Raw genomic sequence first — 26,424 nt, 5'->3', positions numbered from 1 at the left:
ATATAATTGCCTGTTTTATTATATTTATGAAGATATTGATCAAAAGCACATTCATCAATATAATTAGAAAACGCATTTGAATCTCGCTATCTTTCTTTCATTTATCCTTCGAAAATTGTTGCATTGATCACATGTGTTTGTAGACCAGATTAAACAAAATAATTTTTCAAAAAAAATCTTAATTGAAGGACATCATAGATTTATATTGAAGATTTAGGTAATGCTATCGGGATCAATCGATTTAAAAAAAAAAAAGAAACAAAAAATAAAATTACAAGAAGAGTATACTATTCTAATGGATACTATTCTTTTTTTCAGTCTTGCCTAATCTATGGTCTTGTGGATACAAATCCGATGATCGTTTACTCTTATTACACACAACTAATTTATTAAAATGTATTCCTTTAATTTTGTTTTCTTCTGTAGTATAATAAAATGCATTAAGAGAGATTATCACTGTTTGAGATATAATCTTGCTATAAATTTTAAAACAGTGGATGTGTGTGTTTAATAGAAATGTGTATATAAATATAAGCCTGAAAAACTTAAGTATTATATATCTAATTATCAGTTTTCGCACAGATCTGAGTAACTATGATAGCCATTAGACAGATGAATCTTCGTTCTGCTTGAAAACGAATCAATAATACAATTACATTAAAATTTAGGCAATATATTATACTTGGAAAATATATTCGAGAAATTATATAACATAAAGTACTGCTTTGGATAAATAATAATAATATTAATAATAATAATAATAATAATAATAATAGTAATAATAATAATGACGATGATGGTGGTGATGATGATGATGATGATAATGATAATGATAATAATAATAATAGTAATATTAATGTTAATGTTAATATTAATAATAATAGTAATAATAAATCTTAAAATTAGAAGTTTTAACGGATCAAAAAATTAGAGAATTGAAAAAATATTGTTAAACTAAATTTTCGATCTATATACTAGATCTTCGATCATAGTATAGAAAAAATAAAAAATTATATAAAATATATACGATATTATACCGTTACATACGTAGCAACTTTATACACTCTGTGTATTGTTAAATTTCATATACACAAATCTACATTAGCATTAGACGAAATCATTAACCTGTCGCCTTGTCAGTTACTTTTTTCTTTTTTTCTATAGCTACCATTATCTTTAGAACAATTGTTATTTTACTCAAATAGAGAAAATATTATTAACATTTGTGATCAATCCGTTGCAATGTTTCACTGTCCCAAACAAGTAATATCTTCAAAGGCAAAGAATTTGTACGTCTGTTGTTACCCATAATACTATTTCTCATAATGTGAACATAATATTGCTATCTACAACTTAAAGCAAGATACGCTTTTTTCCTTTCTGCTTTGAACAAAAATATATTTAAATTTTTATTGCTTCCTTGTTGCATATTTTATCCGTATAAAATGTATTTATATTTATAAAGGAACGAAAAGAAGATATATTGCTTTAAGACAGTAACACATTATGACATATCAAGACTGCTAAACAAATACGAAAAGCATGTGCATATATCTGTATTATCATATATATCTTCGATAATAATATAATATATTGATTCTGAGACTTAATATGTAATTCATATATTAAAAGTATTTTATTATTTTCTTCTTCTTCTTTTATCGATCTCAAATTTTCGATTAATAAGGGAAAATAAAAAATGTTATTCTTTACAATGCAAATATTAAAGAATAATTTTAAATAATTTTTAAAAAGAATAAAAAGAACACAAAGAAAAATACGATCAATAGCCTTTGTTTTCCAAATATAGAATTTTCTGTGTGTACTCTGTGTTATAAGATATAAAGAAAATATAAATAATTTAACGTATACTATTTTTTATATATTTAGATCTATCTATATATAAATAATTTAATTAAATTTTACTGTAACACACAATCCTTTCAATAGGGCATTTTTTGGTCTATATACAATGCACAATAATCTTGTGCTAATTGGAAAAAATTTCCAACCACTAATTTGTACAAGTTCTATTTGTACACCAACTTATTGATCAATCACTTATAGTATAAATATCTATCAACTACATTCTTCACTTTCACTTCATGAAACATTCAGAGTTTTCATAGCAAAATAACTTTTGCAATAGAGACGTCAGTTTAGACTTCTCAAGAGTAAGCTCTGAAAATCAATTAGATCAGTAACATCATCTGTTCATGAAGATGTATCAAATCAAAGTGGTAATCAAATATTTAAGTTTGTGGACCAAACAAACTTTCATCATTCTTGATATAGTTATATCATTCAAATAGAAGTGTACATATTTCTATTAATAGGTAATTAAACCCATGTTAACATAAACTGTCGGCTTGATAAGCAGACTGTAGTACACATTGAAGGTAATTTGCACCTTTTCATGTTGTTGATGTAACAACGTTCGTAGAAGCTGCTTCAGTTGATGTTGTCACAGATGTTGTTGTTGAAGATGTTGTTACAGATGTTGTTACAGATGTTGTCGTGGAAGTTAAAGGGATAATATTTGTTTGCTCTGATGTTCGTGAAATAGTTTCTTTCTCTGTACACAATTTCTTGTGCTCTTTATGTTCCGAACTTGACTTGCGTTTATGACTCGAACTCGTTGAATGTGAATGACTTGATCCTGTATCATCTTTACTTGAACGACTGCTAGATGATCTCTTTTGTCCGTCTCTTCCGTGACTGTGATGATTGTCTTTCCGTTTTTCTAATTTCTTTTCATTTTCTTTAACATCAGTAGAGTCTGCAGGTTTACTAAAATTGGAACCATCCCGAACCGACGAGGACACATTCTTCGATGAACTTTCCTTAGCTGTTTCACTTGTTTTATGTTCAGATTTACTTTGTGGACTTCGATGACGATGTTTTTTACGATCTCGATCTCGTTTGTCGCGATCTCTTTTTTCCTTGTGCCTCTGACTCCTAGAATCTTTCTCATCTCTATACTTTCTTTTAGATTCTCCAATAGAAGCGTGATGATCGGATGATTTTGACGATTTTTCTTCAACGTTATTAACTCTACTACTACTATTGTATTTCTCACTTTCTATCAATGGCGACGTGGACGTCATTGAAACGGAAGAGCAAGAACTTATGCTAGTCGAAGTGGGAACTTGGTTTTCTGTAACGTTATGCTCTTCAGCAAGACTTTCAGAAGGTTTATCGTTCTTTGTTCTTTCCTTAGCTTCATCCTCGGCCATTTCAATTAAAGCTTTTACTGCATTTTCTGTTGCGCAATCCATTTCCGAAGTAAACGCTAACATGGTTTCCACTTCAAGTGCTTGTGAATACCTTTTCGATTTTACATTATTATCTTTGAACATTTTCTCGGCAATTTCAATACTTTCTTTAGCAATTCTATGTATAACTTCTTTAGAAGCTTCAGCTACACCAATTCTTAGAGATTGACAAACTTCTTCGACGTCAGTCTTAGATTTGTATATAGCAATTTCTAATGCCTTATCAACAACCTCAGTTGCATAAGTTTTAGCTATTAACTGTCTCTGATTTAACATTTCATTGTCCAAAACCATATCTTCAGAACTAGAGGATTCTAATTCAGGTGGATAAAGTAGTTCTGGAGAACTACAACGTCTTTTGCTGTCTTTTAGAGGAGATCCTGTTGTACCATATTTAATAGACGTTCGTTCTTCCATCACATTTGAAATAGTCTCTTTATTCGAAACATTATTACTATTACTCGATCTACTATGATGACTGCGATGATGATCTAATTTATGACTACTACAGTCATACTTCTTCTTTTCTCCAGAATGATTACTTTTGCTGCTACTGTTACTGCTGCTACTGCTGCCATGCGAATGATGACTTGACTTGTGACTATTTCGACGTTGTATTTCGTGTTTTTTATCAGACCTTTTGTTATCCCTTTTACTACTGCTCGATTTCTGATCGCTAGATCCACTCTTTTTTGTTACACTATCATTGAAATGATTACCAGACTTATCATTACCATCTTCACAATCTTTTCTTTTAACAGACGAGTGTCGGCCATGATCACGGCTTTTACGATCGTCTTTTCGTTTTCCATGTTGATCTGACTTTTTTAAGTTTCCTTGATACTCCGCAGCTCTTTCTTTAGCCTTTTTTTCTTCAAGAGAATCAGAATAAAGTTTTTGTTCTAATCGTTGGCGATTAGTATTTTCTTTTTGTTCATCTCCTATACCAACGGTTTCTAATGGTTTCTTTTCTTTAACACGATGTGTAGATTCATTAATAACTCGACTATGTCTTATATTTGAATTATGTTGTGACTCTGGGTAATACTGTTTCAGTCTAACATGCCATGCGATGCTTGAAACAGCTGAGACCGTTCTAAATTGATGAATAATGTTACGTGGTAAAAAATAAATATCATTATCATAAAGATTTATCCTTGCATAACGAATACCTTGTCTTCTTAATTGATTCAACTTAGCATCTTCTACCCATTGTACACATTGTGATATTGGTGGTTCATGAAGGTCTAGTTGAAGTTTTTCAACTAATTCTGGAAAATCACCAGCATAAAATGCAACTACGTCTTTTGTAGCTCTATTATATTCTGATGTCTGACCACCATGCACTGCTTTTAGTACTCCAACAGCAGCTGTAGTCATTCTGTCCAATCCATGACCTACATGATCAGCATGAGCTTTTGTACGATCTTCAAACATGTATTCTCGAGCTTCGCTAAGCCGTGGTAAGTATTGTAAGTTCCGTAGTTCATTAATGCCCGTTCTACGTCTCTTGTAAGGGCTTTTATTTATATCCGCTGTAGGAACTAGTTGTTCCCCTGGCCTAATCCACAGAATAGGACCATCATTTGATTCTTGTGGAGTTTCCATTTTTACTACTGATAGTGGGCCCCATGGCATTGTCTAAAATTAATATAAATCAACCAAAATTATATGATTACATATTGATTATATAAAAGTTAATTCGTTAATTACTTTAATGTATGTATAATATTATTATTCTTACCAGTTTCAAAAATGGATTCTCCTCTAATTTTTGTAAAAGATCAGGAAAGTAACCTCCAACTTCTTCATGGACAGTACCCACAAGACTTATTTGATGCAAAGGTCCATATCGTATTGTTCCATTATTATATGCTTTGCATACTTGCTCTTTGTACTGTACCATAGTAGTTGTTTCAATATCACTACTTCTTCCTAATACTCCATTTTTCACAGTTAAAGTAGGATAGTTATTTGCCATATAATCCAAAAGATCAGGGAGATATGATGCTGCATTATGCACTATTCCCATAACATGGTGTGCATTACCCTTTTCATCTTCTCCAAAAACTACCTGTAAATTATAGTTAATTAACACTTTACCGACTGCTAGCCTATTAATATGCTTTTTTGTCGCCGACGCTTACCAAACAATAATTGATTAACTCTTTCGCTACAGGTGTGTGTGTGTACGGGTGCCGATTATAATTTTTGCATCGATCCTTGTTTTAGAATTTACTCTCTATTCTCAATTAAATTACTAGGAACTATAATTTCATGTATAACTACCCTAAATTATATTTTTATTTATAATAATAACAAAATTTGCAAATATGTAAACAACTGAATATCCATAAAATATACTTATTTTCATGTTTTTTATATAATACGATGAGCCAGTTGTTACTTAGCTCGTAAAATAATATATATGTACAAGGAAATCACAAAGTAGCGTTAAAAGTGGGAATATCGAAGACTATCGACTAGCAATGTGCACACTTCACGGTGCGGTGCCCCGTTCAGTAGCGTCACTTTGGCGGAACGGACTGCCGTAGCGAAAGAATTAATCAGCTTTTTGTCGTCGACCGATAACTTATTAATCGGTTAACATAGCGGTGAACGTAGATTACTATTATATAAACAGTAATATGTTATTAGAATCTTATTAGTATTTTATTAGAATCTGTTAGTAGAATCTGTTAGTAGAATCTGCGGCTGAACAGTCAGCCGAACATGCGTATGCTGTTGATATTGTAGCGATCGGTAAAGTTCTAATATTAAAAAAATGTTATCTTATATATTATTCATTTTAACTAGTATTTTAGAAATACCAATATTTGTACTTAGGAAGGATACAATAAAAATATATTGTTCATTATAATTAACCCTTTGACTGCGAAATACTCTTCAAAGTTGTTTGCTCGGGATACTATTTTTTTGAGCATTTGTGTGTATTCTTTTGGCGTTTTGATAGATTATATAGAACACAATCAAGTTACTTTATTATCTTATTTACGCCAAATGGAAAATACTTTATATTTTTTCGTCGCTAAAGAATGAGGTATGTGCATGTCTTAAATATTGAAGATTTTACGTGTGTGGTCTTTATGAGAGAGAAAAAATCAGTAGATGCACTTTTACGTCCATAGTTAACACCAACAACCTTTGCTGGACGTATATATATATATATGTCATAGCTGTCAAAGGGTTAAGATATCATTCACATCTTGAATTACATACTTTAAAATACTCTTGAGCCAACTCTTCTACTTGTTCACTTGACAAAGCATCAATTTCATCTTGAAACATGTGCACAATAGATGCTCCACCATTAGGGTAAGTCTCTATATGAATATATTTCTTATATTTTAAGCCTTCTAATAATAATTCACTTCTTACTAGTGAACTACTAAGCAATTTGAAATTTTTAATTTGTAAGTTTAGTCTCAAATTATCAATAGAAAATTTTGATAATGGTAGAGAAATTGCCTTAGTATTTAAAGGAAGTATACTGCGATCACGTCTACATTGGACACCAACATTTGCCCGTTTGATTTTACTTCTTCTATAACATTTTGAACACTGTCTTCTGTCACTATGTTCTTTACGTTTATCTTTAGATGATGAGTCCATCTTTGAATGAGAAGTTGAAGATGGTGCACTAATAGATTCTAAACATTTTTGATCCATTGCATCATCTTCGATTTTTCTAATAGCAGTGATCAGTATCCTTTCAGCTTCCCACTTTGATTTCAATCTTTCTGATTTTGTTGTTCCTGATTCTTCTTTTTGTTCAACTATTTCTCCTTTTACAATCATTTCTTGTACAAGTTCCTCAGTCAAACTAGGTTCATCCTTTATTTTTTGCAAAACATATTTTTCTGAATCATTCATTTCTAATTTCCCGCAATTTTGATAGCTCTGCAATTCTTTGCTAATTTTTGTAGATGTCTCGGTATTTTCTTTATCATATTTTGCTGTATCCATTATATTTATATTAGAATTAGTATGAGTCGATGTCATAGGAAACATTATATCTGGACTATGTGGACTATTAGAAACCCTTGGAGGATAATCTGGACTTCGAGGACTACTGATTACTTCTCCACTGCTTTGTGGACTTTCTCCAAGTTGAGGAGTATTGTTAGAGAAATTTAAACATCCCTCTAACTTTACTGGTAATGCATGCATGTTGGTTGACACTATTGTACTGTTGCCACATGTGGGATCGGTCTAATAAATGAAATAAACTTATATAAATATTCTCTTTTGGAGCCTATAACATCAAATACTTACATGAATAATATGTTGCACTGGTTCTCTAACAGTCCTCAATAATTCATTATTACAGTGATCTGGATTATCTATAGCAAATATAAAAGACAATATTCACAGTAACTTGTATATATTTAAAACAAAATAATAAAATCTGCTTAAGGAGACTGAAAAAGAATAATAATAAATAAACTTTAAATCAGTTTTATTATATGTATTTGATTTTAGGTTTTAAATAGTCTTCAATAACGATATACAGCATATGCTTCATAAAAATATATTAAAAAAAGAATTATTAGTTGTAATACTTTAGTTAAAATTCTAATTCTGGAAATGAAAGAAAAGAATAATTATAGAAAATATAATATATATGAAATAAAATCATAAGGATAAAAAAAGATGTAGATCTGTGTATATATGATTTTGTTCATATCACTATATACATGATTACCGTCTGTTTTCTCAGGTACACAAGCAGCACTGTCTAGATCATTCTTCTGAGTGGACATACTGTCTGAATTCGAGGGTAATTTATGCAAAGTTGTATTAATAACGAATTTATAATTTGCACTTTCTTGCACATCACCAGAAGACCTCAAAATATTCGCGTTTCTTTGTAACTCATGTCGATCGGTGTTTGTGTTGAACGATGACGCTGTTGGGAAAACCGTAGGCGTCCTGTCCGAATTTAAACCGATATTGTCGGAACAATCGGTTGCCTCTTTGATTAGGTTCTTCCACTGTGAGCTAAGTACCTTCGCGTTCGATATTTCCCCTCTCAACGGCTCAAACACTTGCTGAATCGTATTATTTACATCACATCGTTCATTTGACACGATACCCGTATCATTCTCGGATGCCATCTTGATTTTCTAAGCAATATCCTGGGTGCAAAGATACTACGCGATGTCCGATTGGTTTATCTATAGCCGCCTTTCGAACTTAGGTAATTCTATTCGTTCGAACCGCGTGTTGAAGAAGGGGCTTGGCGAATCGAATTGTAGGTAATATCGAAGGACATTTTTATTCATTGAAACCTTCAATAATCTTCGATCATCAATTTATTTTTTTACCAGATATTATTACAAGTATAAGTATTGCGAAGCACGTATTTGATTTTATTGGGTTGGCAACTAAATGAGTGCGGATTTGTTGGTTGGCAACTGAGTGTGGTTACTTTAATAAAAACCTACAGGTCCCCGGGGACCTCTGTTTCTCTTTCTTTCTTTTTATCTATCTATCTATCTATATATATATATATATATATATATATATCTCTATCTCTTTATTTTTCTCTTTTAAACTTACAAGTTAAAATTAACATTTATGTAAATTGATTCGCGTGATTATTATTGGTCGTTTGAACATTATATTTATGGTTAAAATACTTTACGCAGCTTAGCATTAAAAAGTGAAAATAGTACAATATTATTAGTATGCGAGAAAAGTTATTATATGCTATTGCAAACTATCTAATATAAGATAAGTATTAAATAGAAAGTATCAAATCATTTTATATGTATTTCTTCAAAATATTTATCTAAACCTAATATATAACTGAATCTAGTTATTTTTGCAGTTTATATTGGAGTCACATTCAAATAAAATAACTATATTATAAAATATTAATTGTGTATTATAATTGGTTAAAGCCATATAAAGTGAAGATCAAATTGTACGGAATTAGCGTTGATTGGTCATTTTGACAGGACTACACAAGATTACCACTAGAGTACCCTAGACTGAAGAAGGGTTAAGTTTTTTGGTGTAAACAAAAAAGCGAGAGTTGTGCCTGTCTAGATTTATTATTCGAAGGTTGTTCGTATGATGTTGCGCGCCGCTGCGAATTCGTGATTCTACGGACTAGTGCGAGGGGAAATAAACACAGGTAGAGCGAAGTGGAGTGGTGTGACAATAGCGCGGGTACAACAATGTCGTCGGCGAGTAAAAAGGCCAAGGAGATAGAAGATCCAGGTTCGGGTGAAGGAGTTGAAGTTCGAGATTATGACATCGAAATACAGAAGACACTCGAAGAAATAGATGGATGTCAGAATCAAATCGATGGCTTGAACGAGAAGGCCAGTGACGAGATTCTCGAAGTCGAGAAAAAGTATAATAAGTTGCGTAAACCTTATTTTCAAAAACGTAATGATATTATCAAGAGGATACCTAATTTTTGGGTAACTGCTGTATCCTTTATGATGCCAACGTTATTTCCAATTACAAATTAATAAAACTCTCGATAGTTTTGACGTTTCCCGGCGATGCCGGCGTCCGCCGGCGCCAGCCGCCATCTTACCCACTTGTGTACCTACAAAAGTGTGTATAACCTGTAGATATAATCAAAACGAACACGTTTATTTCATTCTTTTTATTATAATTTCAAATTTCCAGTTGCTTTCTTTCTACAAAGGTGTGATTTATTTTCTTATCTCATAATTATTGCATTTATTCATTACTATGATCTTTCTCTTATATTTATTAAGTTACTTTATATTTGTATATTACTACAGTTTATTGTCATAGATTTAATACTAACTTTTTTTATTTCAAATGCATATTATTATTCCTTATTTTATAAATAGTTTGTAAACAATAAAGAAATAGCTGAAATATTGGAAGAAGATGAAGAAGATGCATTACGGTTTTTGAACAAATTAGAAGTCGAGGAGTTCGAAGACATTAAATCTGGTTACAGAATTAATTTTCACTTTGATGAGAATCCATATTTTGAAAATGAGGTTCTTACTAAAGAGTTTCATCTAGGCTCCTCCGGTGAGCACAGTTTTTGATTATCATATTTCTATCTTTTTATGTAAAATGTTATTTAGATATAATGCAGTAATATAAAGATCAAGTATCATAGTTGTGATTAATCTCCTGCTGTTTCGCAGGAGATCCAGCATCCCAAAGTACGCCTATTCGCTGGAAAGAAGGGGCAGATTTAACAAAGCGTGCAAAAACAAAAACACCTTTAAAAGGTCGTAAGAGGCCACTCAAACATAGATCGTTCTTTGATTGGTTCACGGATCATGGTGATCCTAGTTCAGATGAAATAGCTGAATTAATCAAAGATGACATGTGGCCTAATCCTTTGCAGGTATTATCAATATAAATTATAAGTACTATTTTAAATACTATTTTAAAAATCATGTTTAGATTTTATATAGAAATATTGCATTTTGTAATCACTCTTTTTGTAGTATTACCTAGCTCCAGATATTGATATTGAAAATGGTGTTGAGGGTGATGGTGAAGATTGTGAAACAGAAGAAGAGGAAGAAGAAGAGGATGGAGGTGGAGATGATGGCGATGAAGGAGGTGAAGGAGAAGAGGGAGATGACAGTATAGTTGTAGTAGAAGATGATGTAGATGAAGAAGATGAAGAAGAGGAGGCTGTGAACGATGAAGATGATGGTGTAAATGAAGAGGATGACTTGCTCGTAGATGATGAAGTGGATCGTGAAGGTATGATTAATACTAACTGTATCAGCCTTTCGCATATACCTATTCATACCGTAATAGGTCATTTGACCAGTGAATTTACCTCTGATTTTTGTAGAAAATAGTTGCTTAATGATACTATATAAATTAAATTTCGTTTAGTTATAGTGTACTCATTATGGAGAGAATATTTTTTAGGAATTTCCGATACGACTCCATTGTAAACTGATATAGACTCTATTAATAGAAACAAAAAATAGATATTATAGATATAGATTAATAGAAATTTATAAAAAGATGTAAATTTGTAGACTGGTCAAATGACCGATCGCGAGAAGCAAGTCGGGTAATGATTTTTCTCGTTGTCAGTAAAAAAAAAAGAAGAAAAAACAAAACAAAAAATAGAGAAATTAATTATTTAGATAATCTAAGAATTTACATGAAGTTAAATGAACAGAAATAATAAGAATAAATGTACAATTTTCGATTAATCGTTTGACTGAGCTTGGTACGGTTAGTGTTAAAAGCTAGAATAATATATTTTGTATCTATTATTATTAATATAATCTTTATGAGTGCTTAAAAAGAATGTAATGTTTTAGATGGTGATGGAGAAGAACCAGAATAGAATAAAAATGTGGACTCTGTAATCAGTCGCCATTGCTGAAATTGTGAAAGCATCAAGGAACTTGAGAATCCTCGATTGATCGAGAACAGAGAAAGTTTACCGAACTAAAAACATTGAGCCATATGAATAGATCTTAGGAAAATAATGTTTAAGAATATAAATAGAGAAAAATTAATTTCGCGCACAAAAGTTCTCTTTGGGTACGTGCGTCAGAGCAATATGGCACTCATAGTAGTGTATCGAAAGTGACTTAGAGATAATGCAGTTTGAGTTCCCTCCATGCGCCATGTCAAAACAATGTTGGGTGTTCGGTTCCTAAGCTATATTCATATGGCCTAGTCATTCCCCGAATATTAGATATAAAACAGAGGACACCTGCTTGGGTCTATAATATTACCATTATATTATTAAGTTAGGTTATATATAAAAGGTAAATGGAGATGTCAAGCAGGCGTTCTACTTGTTCTGTTTCCCATCAAAATCTATTTCCTGAACATTACCCTTCAATGAGGGATGTCAGGTATCATTTTTAAGAGCGGCGAGAATAAATAAAGCTGCAGATGTAAAATGCAATGAAGGTTTTATCTTTCGTAAAAAAGTTTTCGTAAGAGAAAATAATGCTTTTACATTATTTTTTCTCATCAATACATATTTGTAACTTTTTTATTACTATATAAACAGTTGAAATATATAACAAGAATTGATTTATTAAAAAAATATTCAGTATACTACCAATGATAAATAAGAGATAATATTAAGTTTATAGTTTGTGTGTTTTATTATATAGGAAATATAAGCATAGCAAAATCTATAAAATATAGAATGAGAATGAATCGTGACATATACTTTTATTTACTTATTTTTTATTATTTGTAATATTTTTTTAAAAATATTCAATAAAGTAAAATATATTACACTATTTTATTACATGAGATACAAGGGAAGTACTTGGAAAACGAAGAGTAAAATCTTCATTGCCATACACATCTATCATTTTATTGAAACACGTGTAAAATTTTATTATTCAACCTGATGCTTTTATATCGATCTTCGCGTTATTGGCTCAACTATCACAATTGATATCTCTTTAAAAGCATTATGTTGCATGGACAAATTGTTGGAATAGCCTTGATTATATATTGGTTTTTAAAATGTAAATAGTCTATATATATTCAAACAAAACAGATCCATTTTTATTCCGACGATTCCATGTAAAGACTATAATTTGATATGATCATAAATTGAACATTTTAACTAAGTATGTGCAACATCCCTCGAACCTTGCTATAATATAAATATAAACTTTTATAAAATATGTTTTTATCGTTTAATATCTTTATATATTTATTATTTTCAATATCTTTCATGTTTATATATTGATTTTATTTGTGTCAGATATTTGATCTTACAATTAATGTCGTAGTTGCTTAAGTATATATTCTCCTCTTTTTTAAACGCAAGCAGGCACCAAACATGTGCCGTTTGGTAGTTGAAACGGAAAAAAAAAGGCACTTCAGGTTCAAAAACGACGCTTAAGGAGACGCTGATGAAGTTTGAAATAAGAACGACGGCACGCTCCTACTACGAAACGTTTCAACTGACACAAATATGGATAACTTTTTTTTTACAACGGAGGACACTATAAACCCGGATATTATTTGATCGTTACGGTATCACGCGTGTTACGACGACCATACTAATCTCGTTATGTATTTTCACGACGATGATCTTCCTCGTTCTCATCGCGAAGCATCATAATACCCTCACATATGGCACATGTGACTAAATTTCCTATCCCTTTACGTTCCCTAACTTATTACGATGAAGACCTTGCGACGAGACTTCATTTTTTTGTTTGTTTTTAATTAATCATCATGTAAAAGTAACTTCTATTCTTTATGTAAATGATTACGTAATCCTAATGATAGTTAAGTACATTCGATAGTGAGGCGCTTAATGATATTCCTGATTAACAATGATGAAATATACTTTAAGTATCTACTACTATCAGCAACAATGATCTTTAGTGGCAAATTACGCTGATTATTCTCACGGTACAGATATTAAAAGAAATAGACCAATTATTCTGTTCGTATGATAATAATCAAAAATAAATGATAAAAGTAAAATATATAATAATATTTATAAATATTAAAAATAATATAGATAAAAGTGACTAATATATCTAAAGAAAATGAATGATCCTATTTGAACGAAAACGCTTCGTTACCAATCTTTTAATGGAACGAGAAAACTATAGAAGAAGAAGAAGAAGGAGAAGGACAAGAGTAGGAAAGGTCGAATTAAAAAAGAAGCAAAAGATGAGGAAGGGTGAAGAAGAAGAAAAAACGATGTTGGTAAAAAACCAAAAATAGAAAAAATTGAAATGAAAAATCTATGCATGGTATGGTCGAATCTATTCGAGCTCGATGATATAGGGTAAAGTTGTCCTGTTCCCTGCGGGTGGTGCGGAAATTTGCGTGATCAACAAAGCCTAGCACTGTGTGTTAGAATAAAAAAGAGGAAGTCGCAACAAAAACGTAGCTTTGTGTCGGTCGACCGGCAACGGGAAAAGAGGAGATCACATGCCGCAGAAGATTAAGAAGAAGACGAAGAAGAAGAAGAAGAAACTACGAGGAGGAGAGCTAGGAAAGAGACAAGGATAGAACGTTCCTTCGGGTCTATCAGGAATCCTTAGGAATCGTCACGCGTGCTTTGTGAGAAAGAGAGATGGATTAAAGTAAAATACTAGGGGTGGGGATAATGATGAGAACAGACAGAGAGAAAAAGGGGGATAGGGAGAGATGGTAAGATCTTTTACGAGGGAGAGACGCGTTGCAAAGGTGCGGATGACAAAACTGAACCAACTGAGATCCGAGAGCTCCAATGCACGTCAAGCGCTCGACCGAAGCGCAGCGCGTTCTTTTCTACTTTGAAAAGAGATTTGTTTTTCCTTTCTTCGAGAGAAAAAGAAATAAGAAAGAAAATAAGAAAAACAACAACAAAAAAATAAAGGGAAGAATCGATAAATCATCGCGAGTCTCGCGCCGATAGCACGAACAACGATATGATTTTTTTAACGTACGGAAAGGGGAAATCCCAGTACAAGAAGATGACTCGAGACAATAGTTTTCAACTTTACGGCTGTTTAGTCTCTCTTCTAATCGTCCAGCTACTATTATTGCCGAGGGAAGGTAACTTTTTATTTGTTCCTAATTTCTAAAAGAATACTTTTTTAAATACCCCGTGTATCAATTTATTTGTTCTATAATTGTTCTTTTTTTCCCCCCTTTTTTTTCCATCATACCGGAAGGGTGCATCCTAAGAGAACGTTTTAATGTTGGATGACGAAGTTTCTCTCGATTACGTTTCATTATTATTCTCTCCTTCGCGTTGAACTTCATCGTTTCGTTGAGCCACAGTTGTTGGATAGGCGTTTTGTCCGATTGTCTTAAACGAATTATTTTATTAGCCACCGTGACCTAGCCCTATTTGCGTGCGCGGGCTTTTGCTTGTCTCCGAATTGATTTCGATCAATGTACAACTGTTAAGCGTGATGCGTATCAACTAAACGCGATTCGATCCATCAAAGATAGTATCGAATTTATTTTCAGAATTTTCTTGATACACCTATATACACATATTATGCAAGTCATATACATTTTCCAATTAAAAATTTGTACTCTACGTATTCCGACATCGTTGATAAGAGAAACTCAAAGACAACGAAGTGTAACATCAAACAATATTACGTTAAATGTTACACCGATGAGGCTTCTCTAATCATTCATTTTTAATTACTTTATGAAATATTATGTTTGCTTATCGAGATGATTTCTATGAATTTTACTCATCTAATTAGCGCAGTTTCCTTCTTATCGCGTTAATCAAACAACAGTTTTTGCTATTCGCATGCAACAACTTGTGTTTTCGTTCTTTTACTTACACTTCCTGCTCGAACTAGATCACGAATCAAATTCATTGAATATCAGTAGACAAATAAGATGTATATAGGAGATAATAGTTTGCTTTTCATAGCTTGTCCTTGTTTCGAAAAATCGTTAAAATCCGTGAGAAGATAAAATGACGAACGTGATAAAAGAGTCAATGGTAGTTAGACAGTACGATTTACGTACTCCTTCCTTTCAGGGATTATCGTAGATGCTAAAATGGAAGCACGATTTGAAAAATGTTGCGGTCTTGGTACTTCATGGGCAATGGAAAATCTTAGATGTGAGAAATTCACTGGACCGGTCAATGGTGTGCCTAGAATCGAACAAGGCCTCTGTTTAGAAACTGTAGATATTTGTTGCGTGCGAACTTACCACGATCAACAATGCGAAAAAGGAAAAGCCGATGCTCGCAATGGTTTGGCTTGCGTTACGGGCAGCAGCACCGTGAAAACACCAAGACGAGGAGATTACCATCGCGATTGTTGCGAGGGTTGCAAACTCGGTATTAAAACGTTTGCCACAGAATTAACTTCGATTAATCTCACAGAACATGTTATTTTATCGACGATATTTTAGGAATACTTGCCGGTTCTATGGGCCAAGGTTGTTCATTCAAAAGATTTTCTTTTGGTATCCCATGGGATCCTGCGTTTTTACAATGTTGTTACGAAGCATTACCAAATACCACGTTGGCTACGGATGCTTCAGATTCCACGTATTCGTCCGATAGTAGCAGCACGGAAACCGAATCTAAAATGTCATCGTCTAGTACCTCAATGACATCTTCAATTTCGGAATCATCACCATCCTCTTCGTCCTTTCCTTCTTCTCCTTTTTCAACCGATTCGACAACGATTCCTACACCCCGTAAGTGATAACATCCTGTTTAAAAAGTTCCATTAACAAATCCTCGTTATATGATTTTTGTTAAAGTAAAAACTAATTTTTCCCCAATAGCTTTGGACGATATTTGTCAGTTGATGAAAGGTCTTCTCTGTACCGACATATGTATACCAACACCAGGATCTTATTATTGCGCTTGTCGCGAAGGATTTACACTTTTGGAAGATGGAAAAACTTGTAGACAAGATTTACCAATCGATAGATGCAAATCTACCAATCCTTGCGAGCAACGATGCACCGACACTGGTGTAGCAGTCCGTTGCAGTTGCAATCCTGGATTTGAGTTGGCCGATGACAAACGTTCCTGTATTCCAAAATCAACTACGAATAGTACTGGTTCGACTGGTACCGACGAGGACAACGAATTGGCTCCTCTGTGTCCTGCTGGTTATCGTTATGATTCAACTTTACAGGTTTGCAATGGTACGTGTATTCGCGTACAACTATTTTAATAATTTATTTCAATATTTATTATAAATTTGTATGGGAATAAAAGTAAGAAAATTTTACTATGACGAATGATGACAGGATCGTAAGCTTTCTGTGTAACGTCAGAAGTGTCAAACTTGCTATCTGCTCTTGCTTATTCATCGTTCTCGATAATTTATTTAAACATTTATTAAATTTGTATGGAAAATAAGTAAGAAAATGTAACTATTACGAATGATGACACGATCGTAAGCTTTCTGTCTAACGTAAGACGTATCAAATTTGCTATCTGCTCTTGCTTCTTCATCGTTCTCGATAATTTATTTGCTTATTGTCTTTGTATATATAAAAAATGCATTTGACTCGTTTATTTTCTATTTAAATAATCATAATTTTACGCTTTTTCGTCTTGATACCATATTGCGTTTAGACGTTAACGAATGTTTGGAAAGAAAGATTCGGTGTCCAGGATTATGCGAAAATACCATAGGATCGTTCAGGTGTATTACAGATGCACACAAAAGTGCAGCTTACGAAGCTTGTCCTCCTGGATATCAGTGGGATGCTCGGACTAAAGTTTGCACAGGTATGCCTACTTCTTCTTCTTCTTCTTTTTCTATTTCAAATATGTTTTTTTTCGTGTTAAGCTCAAAACTTTTCAACCCGTCATCATTTATCAGGCTCAAAACTTTTCAACCCATCATTTATCAGGCTCAAAACTTTTCAACCCATCATTTATCAGGCTCAAAACTTTTCAACCCGTCATCGTTTATCAGGCTCAAAACTTTTCAACCCATCATTTATCAGGCTCAAAACTTTTCAACCCGTCATCGTTTATCAGGCTCAAAACTTTTCAACCCATCATTTATCAGGCTCAAAACTTTTCAACCCGTCATCGTTTATCAGGCTCAAAACTTTTCAATCAGGCTCAAAACTTTTCAACCCATCATTTATCAGGCTCAAAACTTTTCAACCCATCATTTATCAGGCTCAAAACTTTTCAACCCGTCATCGTTTATCAGGCTCAAAACTTTTCAACCCATCATTTATCAGGCTCAAAACTTTTCAACCCGTCATCGTTTATCAGGCTCAAAACTTTTCAATCAGGCTCAAAACTTTTCAACCCATCATTTATCAGGCTCAAAACTTTTCAACCCATCATTTATCAGGCTCAAAACTTTTCAACCCGTCATCGTTTATCAGGCTCAAAACTTTTCAACCCATCATTTATCAGGCTCAAAACTTTTCAACCCGTCATCGTTTATCAGGCTCAAAACTTTTCAACCCATCATTTATCAGGCTCAAAACTTTTCAACCCGTCATCGTTTATCAGGCTCAAAACTTTTCAATCAGGCTCAAAACTTTTCAACCCATCATTTATCAGGCTCAAAACTTTTCAACCCATCATTTATCAGGCTCAAAACTTTTCAACCCGTCATCGTTTATCAGGCTCAAAACTTTTCAACCCATCATTTATCAGGCTCAAAACTTTTCAACCCGTCATCTTTTATCGGGCTCAAAATTTTTCAACCCAGCCATTAATATTTTTTCCATAATTTCTTGTCGCTTGAATGAAACTGTAAATAAAATATATTTTTCTTTTCGATATATAAAATCGATATATAAAAGTGCACGTGAAACTTTTTCCCGTTCGTTTTCTTAGAAATGGTTTTACTGCTTGCACAGTGTACGGTTCTGATAAACCCGTATAACTGTGTGTAGAATTTTGAGATAGGAAAATGTTAATTGAATAAATCAAAGAAAAGGCCGAAAAAAATTTGTTTTTTCCAGATATCGATGAATGTATCGCTTTATCAAATGTTTGCAAAGAAGGTACACATTTTTGTGTAAACACACAAGGTAGTTATACCTGTCTCGAAATGGTAGGTACGAAATCGTGTCCTGCGGGATTCAAGTTCGACAAGATATCACAGATATGCAAAGGTAAATGAAATTAATTTCAACGGAATCGCTTAATTATGAAGAAACGTCGATTTTATAATAAAAACTATTCTTTGTTTTTTATAATTAGACGTAGACGAGTGTGCTGAAAAAATACATAGTTGTTTGGAGACAGAAGAATGTAGAAATATTGCCGGAGGTTACGAATGCGATATGAAGTGTCAGAAGGGATTCGTTTATAGCATTAGTTTTGGAAGTTGCATTGGTTAGTATAACAGTGTCATTTATTTTCATTGTAGCGATTAAAATTGAATTGAATTTTTATCGATTTATATTTAATTTTACTGTTCCATAGAAGCATGCACGCGCAATTTCGTTTAATTATTCTTCGTATCAGCATGCCCGAGTATTTCCATTTGACTTTCGATGCATGCAAGGTAACAATTAATAACGTATAGTTTTTCCATAAATCCAATTAAAAAAAAAAAGATCCTATTATTCCTTTATTTCCTTTCAAGAAAATGTAATTATTCATTTCGTTTGTTAATGAAAAGTGTTTTTTATTATTCAGATTTGAACGAATGCGTTGAATCCACTATGCCTTGTCCCGAACCTGGAACACAATGCGTTAATACGATCGGTGGTTACGAATGTAAGAGATCAAAAGATTCTATTACTTTTGGTTCGTCGTTAAATAAAACTGTAAGAAGTTTTGAATGTCCTCCTGGTTTTAAACCGTCAAATAATATCACGGAAAGTTGCGTGGATATCGACGAATGCAGTGAACAGATTCATATCTGTGAATCAGACGAAAAATGTCTCAATGTAATTGGTAGTTACAGGTATACGTTTCATTTCAAAAATTATAAACACATTTTGATATCATTCAAGTGATTTATATAAATGAATATTATTGATTTTATTTAGGTGCGAATTGTTAGTTTATACAGAAGATAATGTAAATGATGATCAAGAGGAACAGGAACAACGAACGGTAGAGAGAAGTAGAATTTTGTATAGCAGGGGTTATAAAACTGGAATGCAAACTACGATGTCTACGATAGTAAACGTAAATAATGTATCATGTAATTCTGGATATAAATTTGACGAGCAGATTGGACAGTGTATTGGTGAGATTATAAATTGATTGATCAAAAACATTGACTATAAATTGGTCAGCTGTATTTGAACGTTCCGTATTTCCATTAGACGTGGACGAATGTGTCAGTGGGACAGCTGTATGCAGTGTAGGAGAACGTTGCGTGAATACCATGGGTACTTACGAATGTTATGCAGCCTGTTTGCCAGGATTTAAGTTGTATGGAGAACCTGAATCCAACGGAAAAGAAGATTGTCGAGACATAGACGAATGTTTGCTTGGTTTGCACACTTGCAAGAATTCTCAAGTATGCCGTAATACCAATGGTTCTTACGTTTGTCAAACATTGACTACTACTACTACTACTGCGACAACGATCAGAACAAATACTGCGGATTGGACTACTTTAAGGACTACGATCAATTCTCATGCGAATAGGAAACAAGTACATTTCGTTCGCCTGTCACCTGATTAAAATCTACATTTATATATATATTATTTTAACTTTCTTTTAAAACGTAACGATATCTTCACGTTAGATCAATGATCGTCAGTGGAATGAGGAGGAGTCATGTGGATTGGGATACAAAAGGGATTATGAAACAGGACAATGCATTGATATAGATGAATGTGTAACAGGACCAGGTTGTCGAGATCACGAACGATGTCGTAACACTGTTGGTGGTTACGAGTGTTCTCCCCTTTGCAGCACCGGCTGGTATTTTAGCACGACGATGAAAAGTTGCGAAGACGTTGACGAGTGTCTTTTGGGTAGACACGATTGTCCAAAAATTACCCATCAATGCGTCAACACGAATGGTTCCTATCATTGTCGGTTGATACCACCTTGTCAAAATGGATTCAAACGTGACCTTATTAATGGCACCTGCGTTGATATCAACGAATGTTCGGAAAATCTTCACAATTGTCGTTTAGAATTACATCAGTATTGTGTTAACAAAGAAGGCAGTTACGAGTGTCTAACACGTTTGCCTTCCTGTTCATCGGGTTACAAATATTCTTTGCAAAGCAATAGTTGCGAGGACGTGGACGAATGTTTGAGCGGTGAACATACCTGTGACAGTAGACGTTCATTAAGATGCATCAATCTTCCAGGTACTTACAGGTGAGCTTTATATATTTTGTTAATTATATCTATTTTATATATGTTTCTAGTAAGATAAAACTTATAGCATGTCTGTTATAACTATTTTTTATAATTTTGTTTAGATGCGAAGGATTAACGATACCCGAACAACGTCCAACTCAACGACCAGCTTGTCCTTCTGGATTTAGGTATCATCCAAGATTGAAAAAATGCACAGGTATTCCAAAAATATTTATCAAATAATTGGAAAATCTCTGTAGTATTCTAATAAACAAATGATATATAAATTCAGATCACAGAAGATTTACGTATGTATTAATCTTTTTGTAGAATTCTAACATTTATAAAATTCTAGGAAATATGTCGTATGATAGCAACAATGTATTTTGCAGTTTTAATTGTTGGTAATCATTTTGTCTAAGCCATAACATTGCAATCTAATTTGCACTAATATTATGTATATGCATGCATGTTGATGTTTTTCCTAAAATGTATTTTTTTTAAGTTCGTTGCATCGTCCAACGTTTTTGTTGCACGTTTAACAATATTGCATTTATTTTTACTTAGATAATACATTGCATGTACTTTTCCAATCACTCAATAATATCTCTAACAATAATTTACATTTGTTGAAATGATAAAATAGAAATATATAAAATTCTTTTACTTTTTAAACAGACATTGATGAATGTTCCGAAGGATTGGATAATTGTGGGGAAGAAATTTGTTACAATCAGCCAGGTGGTTATAGTTGTGCAAAAGTACCGGTACCAATAACCAGAAGGCCACCCACTACTCCGATGACACCGTCCGCCGATCAAAAATGTTTGAGGGGTACGAAATTTGTGAAAAATCGTGGCTGCGTCGACATCGACGAGTGTCGTGAAATTGAGGATGCCTGTAGCAGCAACGAACAATGTATTAACACTATGGGAAGTTATACTTGTAATTGTAGAACTGGATTCAAACGAGATAATTTTACACAAGCTTGCATCGATATAAACGAATGTCAATTAAAGGTAAGTATTTTTATTTCATTTAATTTATACAAAAAGAAACAAAAAAATAATTAGAAACAATGGAATTGTATTTTTAATCATGAATTTAAGGAAGATTCTTGTCTACCAACCCAACGCTGTGACAATACAATAGGTAGTTACATTTGTACACGGTTTTTACCTTGTGGAACTGGTTACACCTTAAATGCAGCGACTGAAATATGCGAGGACAACGACGAGTGTCTTCTTGGTACACACGATTGCATCGCAGGCTATCATTGTCGAAATACTATCGGTTCTTATCGTTGTGATCGAAATCAACGAGTGACAACAGCAGCAACTCCTCAGGCACGTCTTCGTACCGCTACAACTTCAACGACTACAACGACGACAATGATACCATTTACTGCTGCTCCCAACGTTCAACGTGGTACCTGTCCACAAGGTTTCGAAATATCTGGTGATACGTGTATAGATATCAATGAATGTGAGGTAATTCAGAATCCTTGCAGTAGGACCACGCAACGTTGCGTCAATACTATCGGCTCGTACAAGTAAAGTTTGATTTTATTTTAAATTATCCACTTAGTTGTTGTTGTTGTTCATTAAATATTAAATATCATTTTAAGATGCATCTCGAGAGTAATATGTGGTAATGGATTCACATTGGATTCTACGACTGGTCAGCACTGCGTAGACATAGACGAGTGTGCTGACAATAGTCACGAGTGTTCTAATGAACAAATCTGCGAGAACAGACAAGGTGGATACATTTGCAAATGTCCACCTGGGTACCATATCTATGGTTCCAATAACGAGTGCGTTGATATCGACGAATGTAGTATTTATGGGAGTGGTCTATGCGAAATGAACAGTCGTTGCGAGAACACCGTTGGCTCATACAGATGTAATTGCGATCCAGGTTTTGAGAGCATTGGCAATGTGGCTGGTGGAATGTGTCAGGTGATTTTCTTGATCTTTTTTTAAGTTTTTCCTTTTACAATTTATCCTGTTTTTTTAACACGAACGTTTTAATTTTTCAGGATATCGACGAGTGTCAAAGAACTCCAGGATTGTGTCAACATTATTGTAAAAATGTTTGGGGTAGTTATAGATGTGGTTGTCAGCCAGGATTTAGATTAAACGCTGATAATCGTTCTTGTACCGACATAGACGAATGCGAAGAGTTCAAGGAAAATAATCTTTGCGTTGGTATATGCGAGAATACACCAGGTAGCTATAGTTGCAAATGTCCTGATGGTTATAAGCTTGGCTCCGATGGTCGAACATGTCAAGGTAATAAACAAATATAATGTCTTTTACTTATCTACTCAAATAAAACTTCACGTGTTAAACGTAAAGTGTTGTTTGAAGTAGCTCGTTGTAAGATGAAACGTTTTGATTAAATCAGAGTCAAAGAAGTTGTCGGATGTTAAATTGTCATGCGATAAAGGGTAGATTTTGTTCATTCAAATGTAACGAAGCATGAAACGCGATCGAAATATTTTTTCCTTACTTGTCTCGTGTGCATTTAATTAGCCATTAAAAGAAACAACCTTTCCTCGACTATGATCTTGCAATTAGACTACGCGAAATTGTACTTGACCTATAAGCGAAAAAACTGGGGCTTCGTGAAAGAGAATCATGAAGGAGAAAAAAAAAGAAAAGAAAAGAAAGAGTGAATATGATTTTCCACCCACGCTACCCATTATGCGTCATACAATAACGTCACATAATCACGTTGTCGGTCCTTGGACGCTTTACTTCCTTTCCTTCTAATCACGTTAATTCATTTTTTTTTGTATTATCTTTTCCAGACATTGACGAATGCTCCGTCGGACCAGGTTGCAGTGACCCCAACGAAATGTGCCAAAATGTACGAGGTGGCTTTCATTGCAACAGAATCAATTGTCCATCGGGATACGTAAAAGATCACGAAAGACGAAAGTAAGAAAAAAGAAATTGAATTTTCCTTTTATTATAATATTTTCAATTGATTCATTTGAATGAATTGTTATATCACTAATTATAATAATATTACCATACATATTTTGGATTCTAGTATATTTATAGATAAAAATTTTATTTTTCAGTCGTTGCGTTCGTGCATCAAGATATTGCAAGCAGAATGATTATGTTTGCTATAAAATGCCTTCTTACTATTCTTTTAATTACATCACCTTTATCAGCATGTTTCCAATACCAGCAAGTGGCAGTATCGATCTCTTCACTATGCGAGGAACTTATCAACCAGGATCCAATGTACAATTCAGTATGGCCTTTGTGGATGTACGCGCACCACCTGGTATAGCTCGTGCCACGGAATCTTGCTTTGCAATGAGAAGGCCTTTAATTAATCAATGCGTTCTAGTGATGACCCAAAGTATTCAAGGACCACAAGAGATTGAGCTTGATCTTAGTATGGAGATTTATCACAATTCAATTTTCGTTGGTAGCGCAGTCGCCAAACTTTTTATCTATGTCTCGCAATATGATTACTGAATGATCTCAATGCGAGTTCAATATTTTACATATTCTTTTTTTGTTTGTTCTTTTTTCTTTTTATGCTTCTTTCTTCGATGTTGTTCCATACGTATGCTGCAAGCTTCTCGAGAAGAAAGTAAATTTTATTGAAAAGAAAAAAAAAACACATGAAATCGGTGATACCTAGTGTAATAAGATAATACAATCTAAAAAAAGAGGAAGTAAATAAATAAATAAAATAAGGGATAACAAAATTAATATCCCAATAATATGTCTTCTCGTGTGCAATTTTATTAAACATTTTGACGCTGATTTTGAGCGTCAAATATATAATAAAAAATAATAGAAGTTAATGCGAAATTTGTTATTAAACAGTTACCGTATATAAAAGCAGTACTTTACTATCTAAATGTTTTAAAATTATCAGCCGTATATAAAGAAAGTTCGTATGTTTTACGTAAAGATTCCTTAATGATTAAATTATAATTTTTCATAAAAATATATTGTACCTTCTAAAACTTTAACATTTCACTTAAATATGAATGACTATGAAGACGATTATTTAATTCAAACAGTGATTTAGTAAGCTATTCGAGTGAGCCACTATAGTGGCTCATCGACCTGGAAAAAATAATCGCAAAAGCCACTTTAGTGGCAGGCCGGCTAAGGCCTATATCGGTAATTGCAGTGCTCTACCTTTATCTTTTCGACAGTCGGTAACTGCCACCGTCGGTAACTGCCACAGTCGGTAACTTTCCGACTTTGCAAAAAAAATATCGACCGTTTTTAATGAGAGTTTGTACTTTAATAATATTGACCGTCAGAAACCTAAATACAAAATATTACCAACGTAGAGTAAAAAAATTTTAAGTTTACTATTACCGACGGTGGATTTACCGACGGTGGCAGTTACCGACGGTGGCAGTTACCGACTTTGCAAAAAAAATATCGACCGTTTTTAATGAGAGCTTGTACTTTAATAATATTGACTGTCACAAACCTAAATACAAAATATTACCGACGTAGAGTAAAGAAAATTTTAAGTTTACTATTACCGACGGTGGCAGTTACCGACGGTGGCAGTTACCGACAGTCGAAAAGATAAAAGTAGAGCACTGCAATTACCGATATAGGCCTTAGCCGGCCTGCCACTAAAGTGGCTTTTGCGATTATTTTTTCCAGGTCGATGAGCCACTATAGTGGCTCACTCGAATAGCTTACTAAATCACTGTTTGAATTAAATAATCGTCTTCATAGTCATTCATATTTAAGTGAAATGTTAAAGTTTTAGTATGTAAAATACAAATACGATTACAACAGATAATACAAAATGAGGAGTTAATGAAGAAGAAAATAACATTGATATGAAAATAATTGAATTATCGTTTTCTCTAAAATGGTGATTTCTCATTTGGTTTTAACATGATAAAAATAAATGTAATTATTTATTTGATTTAATATTAGTATATTTTATTAGTTTTAATCTCGTACAAAAAGAGTTTTCTTTACATTTCTTTAATGAGAATCTGTGTGATGTTAAAAATATATATGATTTAATTTATAAAAAATAAACTGAAAAAAAACGTAGTACGTTCTTCTTAAGCCGTTTCTGTGTGTTGATAATCTATTAGATATTTTATGATTATCCTCCGAGTATCAGTACATGACTCTACTTAATTTCAGCCGAATGGAGCCCTAATTTGACGCTCAAAATCAACGTCAAGCGTCACTATGGGGTTGCACCCTTAAACTCTATTTTTTTTTATTGCTATAGCGGAGATTATAAATATATCTATTTATCTTTACATTTTTTTAATACCACTAAACGAGATTGTAAAAAAGGCTAACGAATCTGAGATCTCAAATATTCCTACGTATCCGATGATTGTCTTCCGACATTATGACACGAGAAATGTTCAACCCTGA

At 33.2% G+C, this 26,424-nt stretch overlaps 3 protein-coding genes across 4 annotated transcripts; 2 read left to right on the top strand and 1 right to left on the bottom strand.

The window, feature by feature from the left end:
* Nucleotides 1–1,778: 1,778 nt before the first annotated feature.
* LOC122518597 lies at nucleotides 1,779–8,536 on the bottom strand. The gene is made up of 5 exons (XM_043637614.1): nucleotides 8,002–8,536; nucleotides 7,572–7,639; nucleotides 6,516–7,508; nucleotides 5,020–5,349; nucleotides 1,779–4,916 (listed from the first exon to the last, which is right to left on the bottom strand). Exons 1-5 carry the CDS (start codon nucleotides 8,411–8,413, stop codon nucleotides 2,415–2,417), a joined length of 4,305 nt encoding a protein of 1,434 aa, XP_043493549.1. The 5' UTR covers nucleotides 8,414–8,536; the 3' UTR covers nucleotides 1,779–2,414.
* Nucleotides 8,537–9,190: 654 nt separating this feature from the next.
* LOC122518598 (protein SET) lies at nucleotides 9,191–12,195 on the top strand. Of its 2 annotated transcripts, none has more exons than XM_043637616.1 (5): nucleotides 9,191–9,739; nucleotides 10,136–10,325; nucleotides 10,454–10,650; nucleotides 10,754–11,018; nucleotides 11,597–12,195. In XM_043637616.1, the coding sequence occupies exons 1-5, from the start codon at nucleotides 9,482–9,484 to the stop codon at nucleotides 11,620–11,622; spliced, it is 936 nt and encodes a 311-aa protein (XP_043493551.1). In that variant the 5' UTR covers nucleotides 9,191–9,481; the 3' UTR covers nucleotides 11,623–12,195. The 2 variants fall into 2 exon arrangements, with proteins under 2 accessions (XP_043493551.1, XP_043493550.1); XM_043637615.1 differs by having other exon boundaries at nucleotides 9,193–9,739; nucleotides 10,445–10,650.
* Nucleotides 12,196–14,390: 2,195 nt separating this feature from the next.
* LOC122518596 (fibrillin-1-like) lies at nucleotides 14,391–24,908 on the top strand. The gene is made up of 18 exons (XM_043637613.1): nucleotides 14,391–14,816; nucleotides 15,772–16,077; nucleotides 16,152–16,442; nucleotides 16,533–16,901; nucleotides 17,338–17,493; nucleotides 18,699–18,851; nucleotides 18,940–19,074; nucleotides 19,381–19,651; nucleotides 19,737–19,939; nucleotides 20,019–20,353; nucleotides 20,448–21,034; nucleotides 21,139–21,233; nucleotides 21,695–22,035; nucleotides 22,126–22,568; nucleotides 22,644–22,977; nucleotides 23,058–23,310; nucleotides 23,832–23,961; nucleotides 24,108–24,908. The coding sequence occupies exons 1-18, from the start codon at nucleotides 14,690–14,692 to the stop codon at nucleotides 24,514–24,516; spliced, it is 4,938 nt and encodes a 1,645-aa protein (XP_043493548.1). The 5' UTR covers nucleotides 14,391–14,689; the 3' UTR covers nucleotides 24,517–24,908.
* The last annotated feature ends 1,516 nt before the right edge of the window (nucleotides 24,909–26,424 follow it).

This window comes from Polistes fuscatus, unplaced genomic scaffold, assembly GCF_010416935.1.
Source record: "Polistes fuscatus isolate 324 unplaced genomic scaffold, CU_Pfus_HIC Scaffold25, whole genome shotgun sequence".
In the NCBI taxonomy this organism is placed as follows: Eukaryota; Metazoa; Arthropoda; class Insecta; order Hymenoptera; family Vespidae; genus Polistes; species Polistes fuscatus.
This window is presented reverse-complemented; position numbering and strand designations above follow the sequence as displayed.

Bases quoted from the DNA above. Each gene is read 5' to 3' on its own strand.
- LOC122518597 (XM_043637614.1), bottom strand. From the start codon at position 8,413: ATGGCATCCGAGAATGATACGGGTATCGTGTCAAATGAACGATGTGAT. The intron at 7,640-8,001 runs GTAATCATGTAT...TATTTGCTATAG, and splicing joins TGTACCTGAGAAAACAGACG to ATAATCCAGATCACTGTAAT. The intron at 4,917-5,019 runs GTAAGAATAATA...TATTAATTTTAG, and splicing joins AGAATCCATTTTTGAAACTG to ACAATGCCATGGGGCCCACT.
- LOC122518598 (XM_043637615.1), top strand. From the start codon at position 9,482: ATGTCGTCGGCGAGTAAAAAGGCCAAGGAGATAGAAGATCCAGGTTCG. The intron at 10,326-10,444 runs GTGAGCACAGTT...GCTGTTTCGCAG, and splicing joins GTTTCATCTAGGCTCCTCCG to GAGATCCAGCATCCCAAAGT. The intron at 10,651-10,753 runs GTATTATCAATA...CTCTTTTTGTAG, and splicing joins TGTGGCCTAATCCTTTGCAG to TATTACCTAGCTCCAGATAT.
- LOC122518596 (XM_043637613.1), top strand. From the start codon at position 14,690: ATGATTTTTTTAACGTACGGAAAGGGGAAATCCCAGTACAAGAAGATG. The intron at 16,078-16,151 runs GTATTAAAACGT...ACGATATTTTAG, and splicing joins TTGCGAGGGTTGCAAACTCG to GAATACTTGCCGGTTCTATG. The intron at 20,354-20,447 runs GTACATTTCGTT...TCTTCACGTTAG, and splicing joins CTCATGCGAATAGGAAACAA to ATCAATGATCGTCAGTGGAA.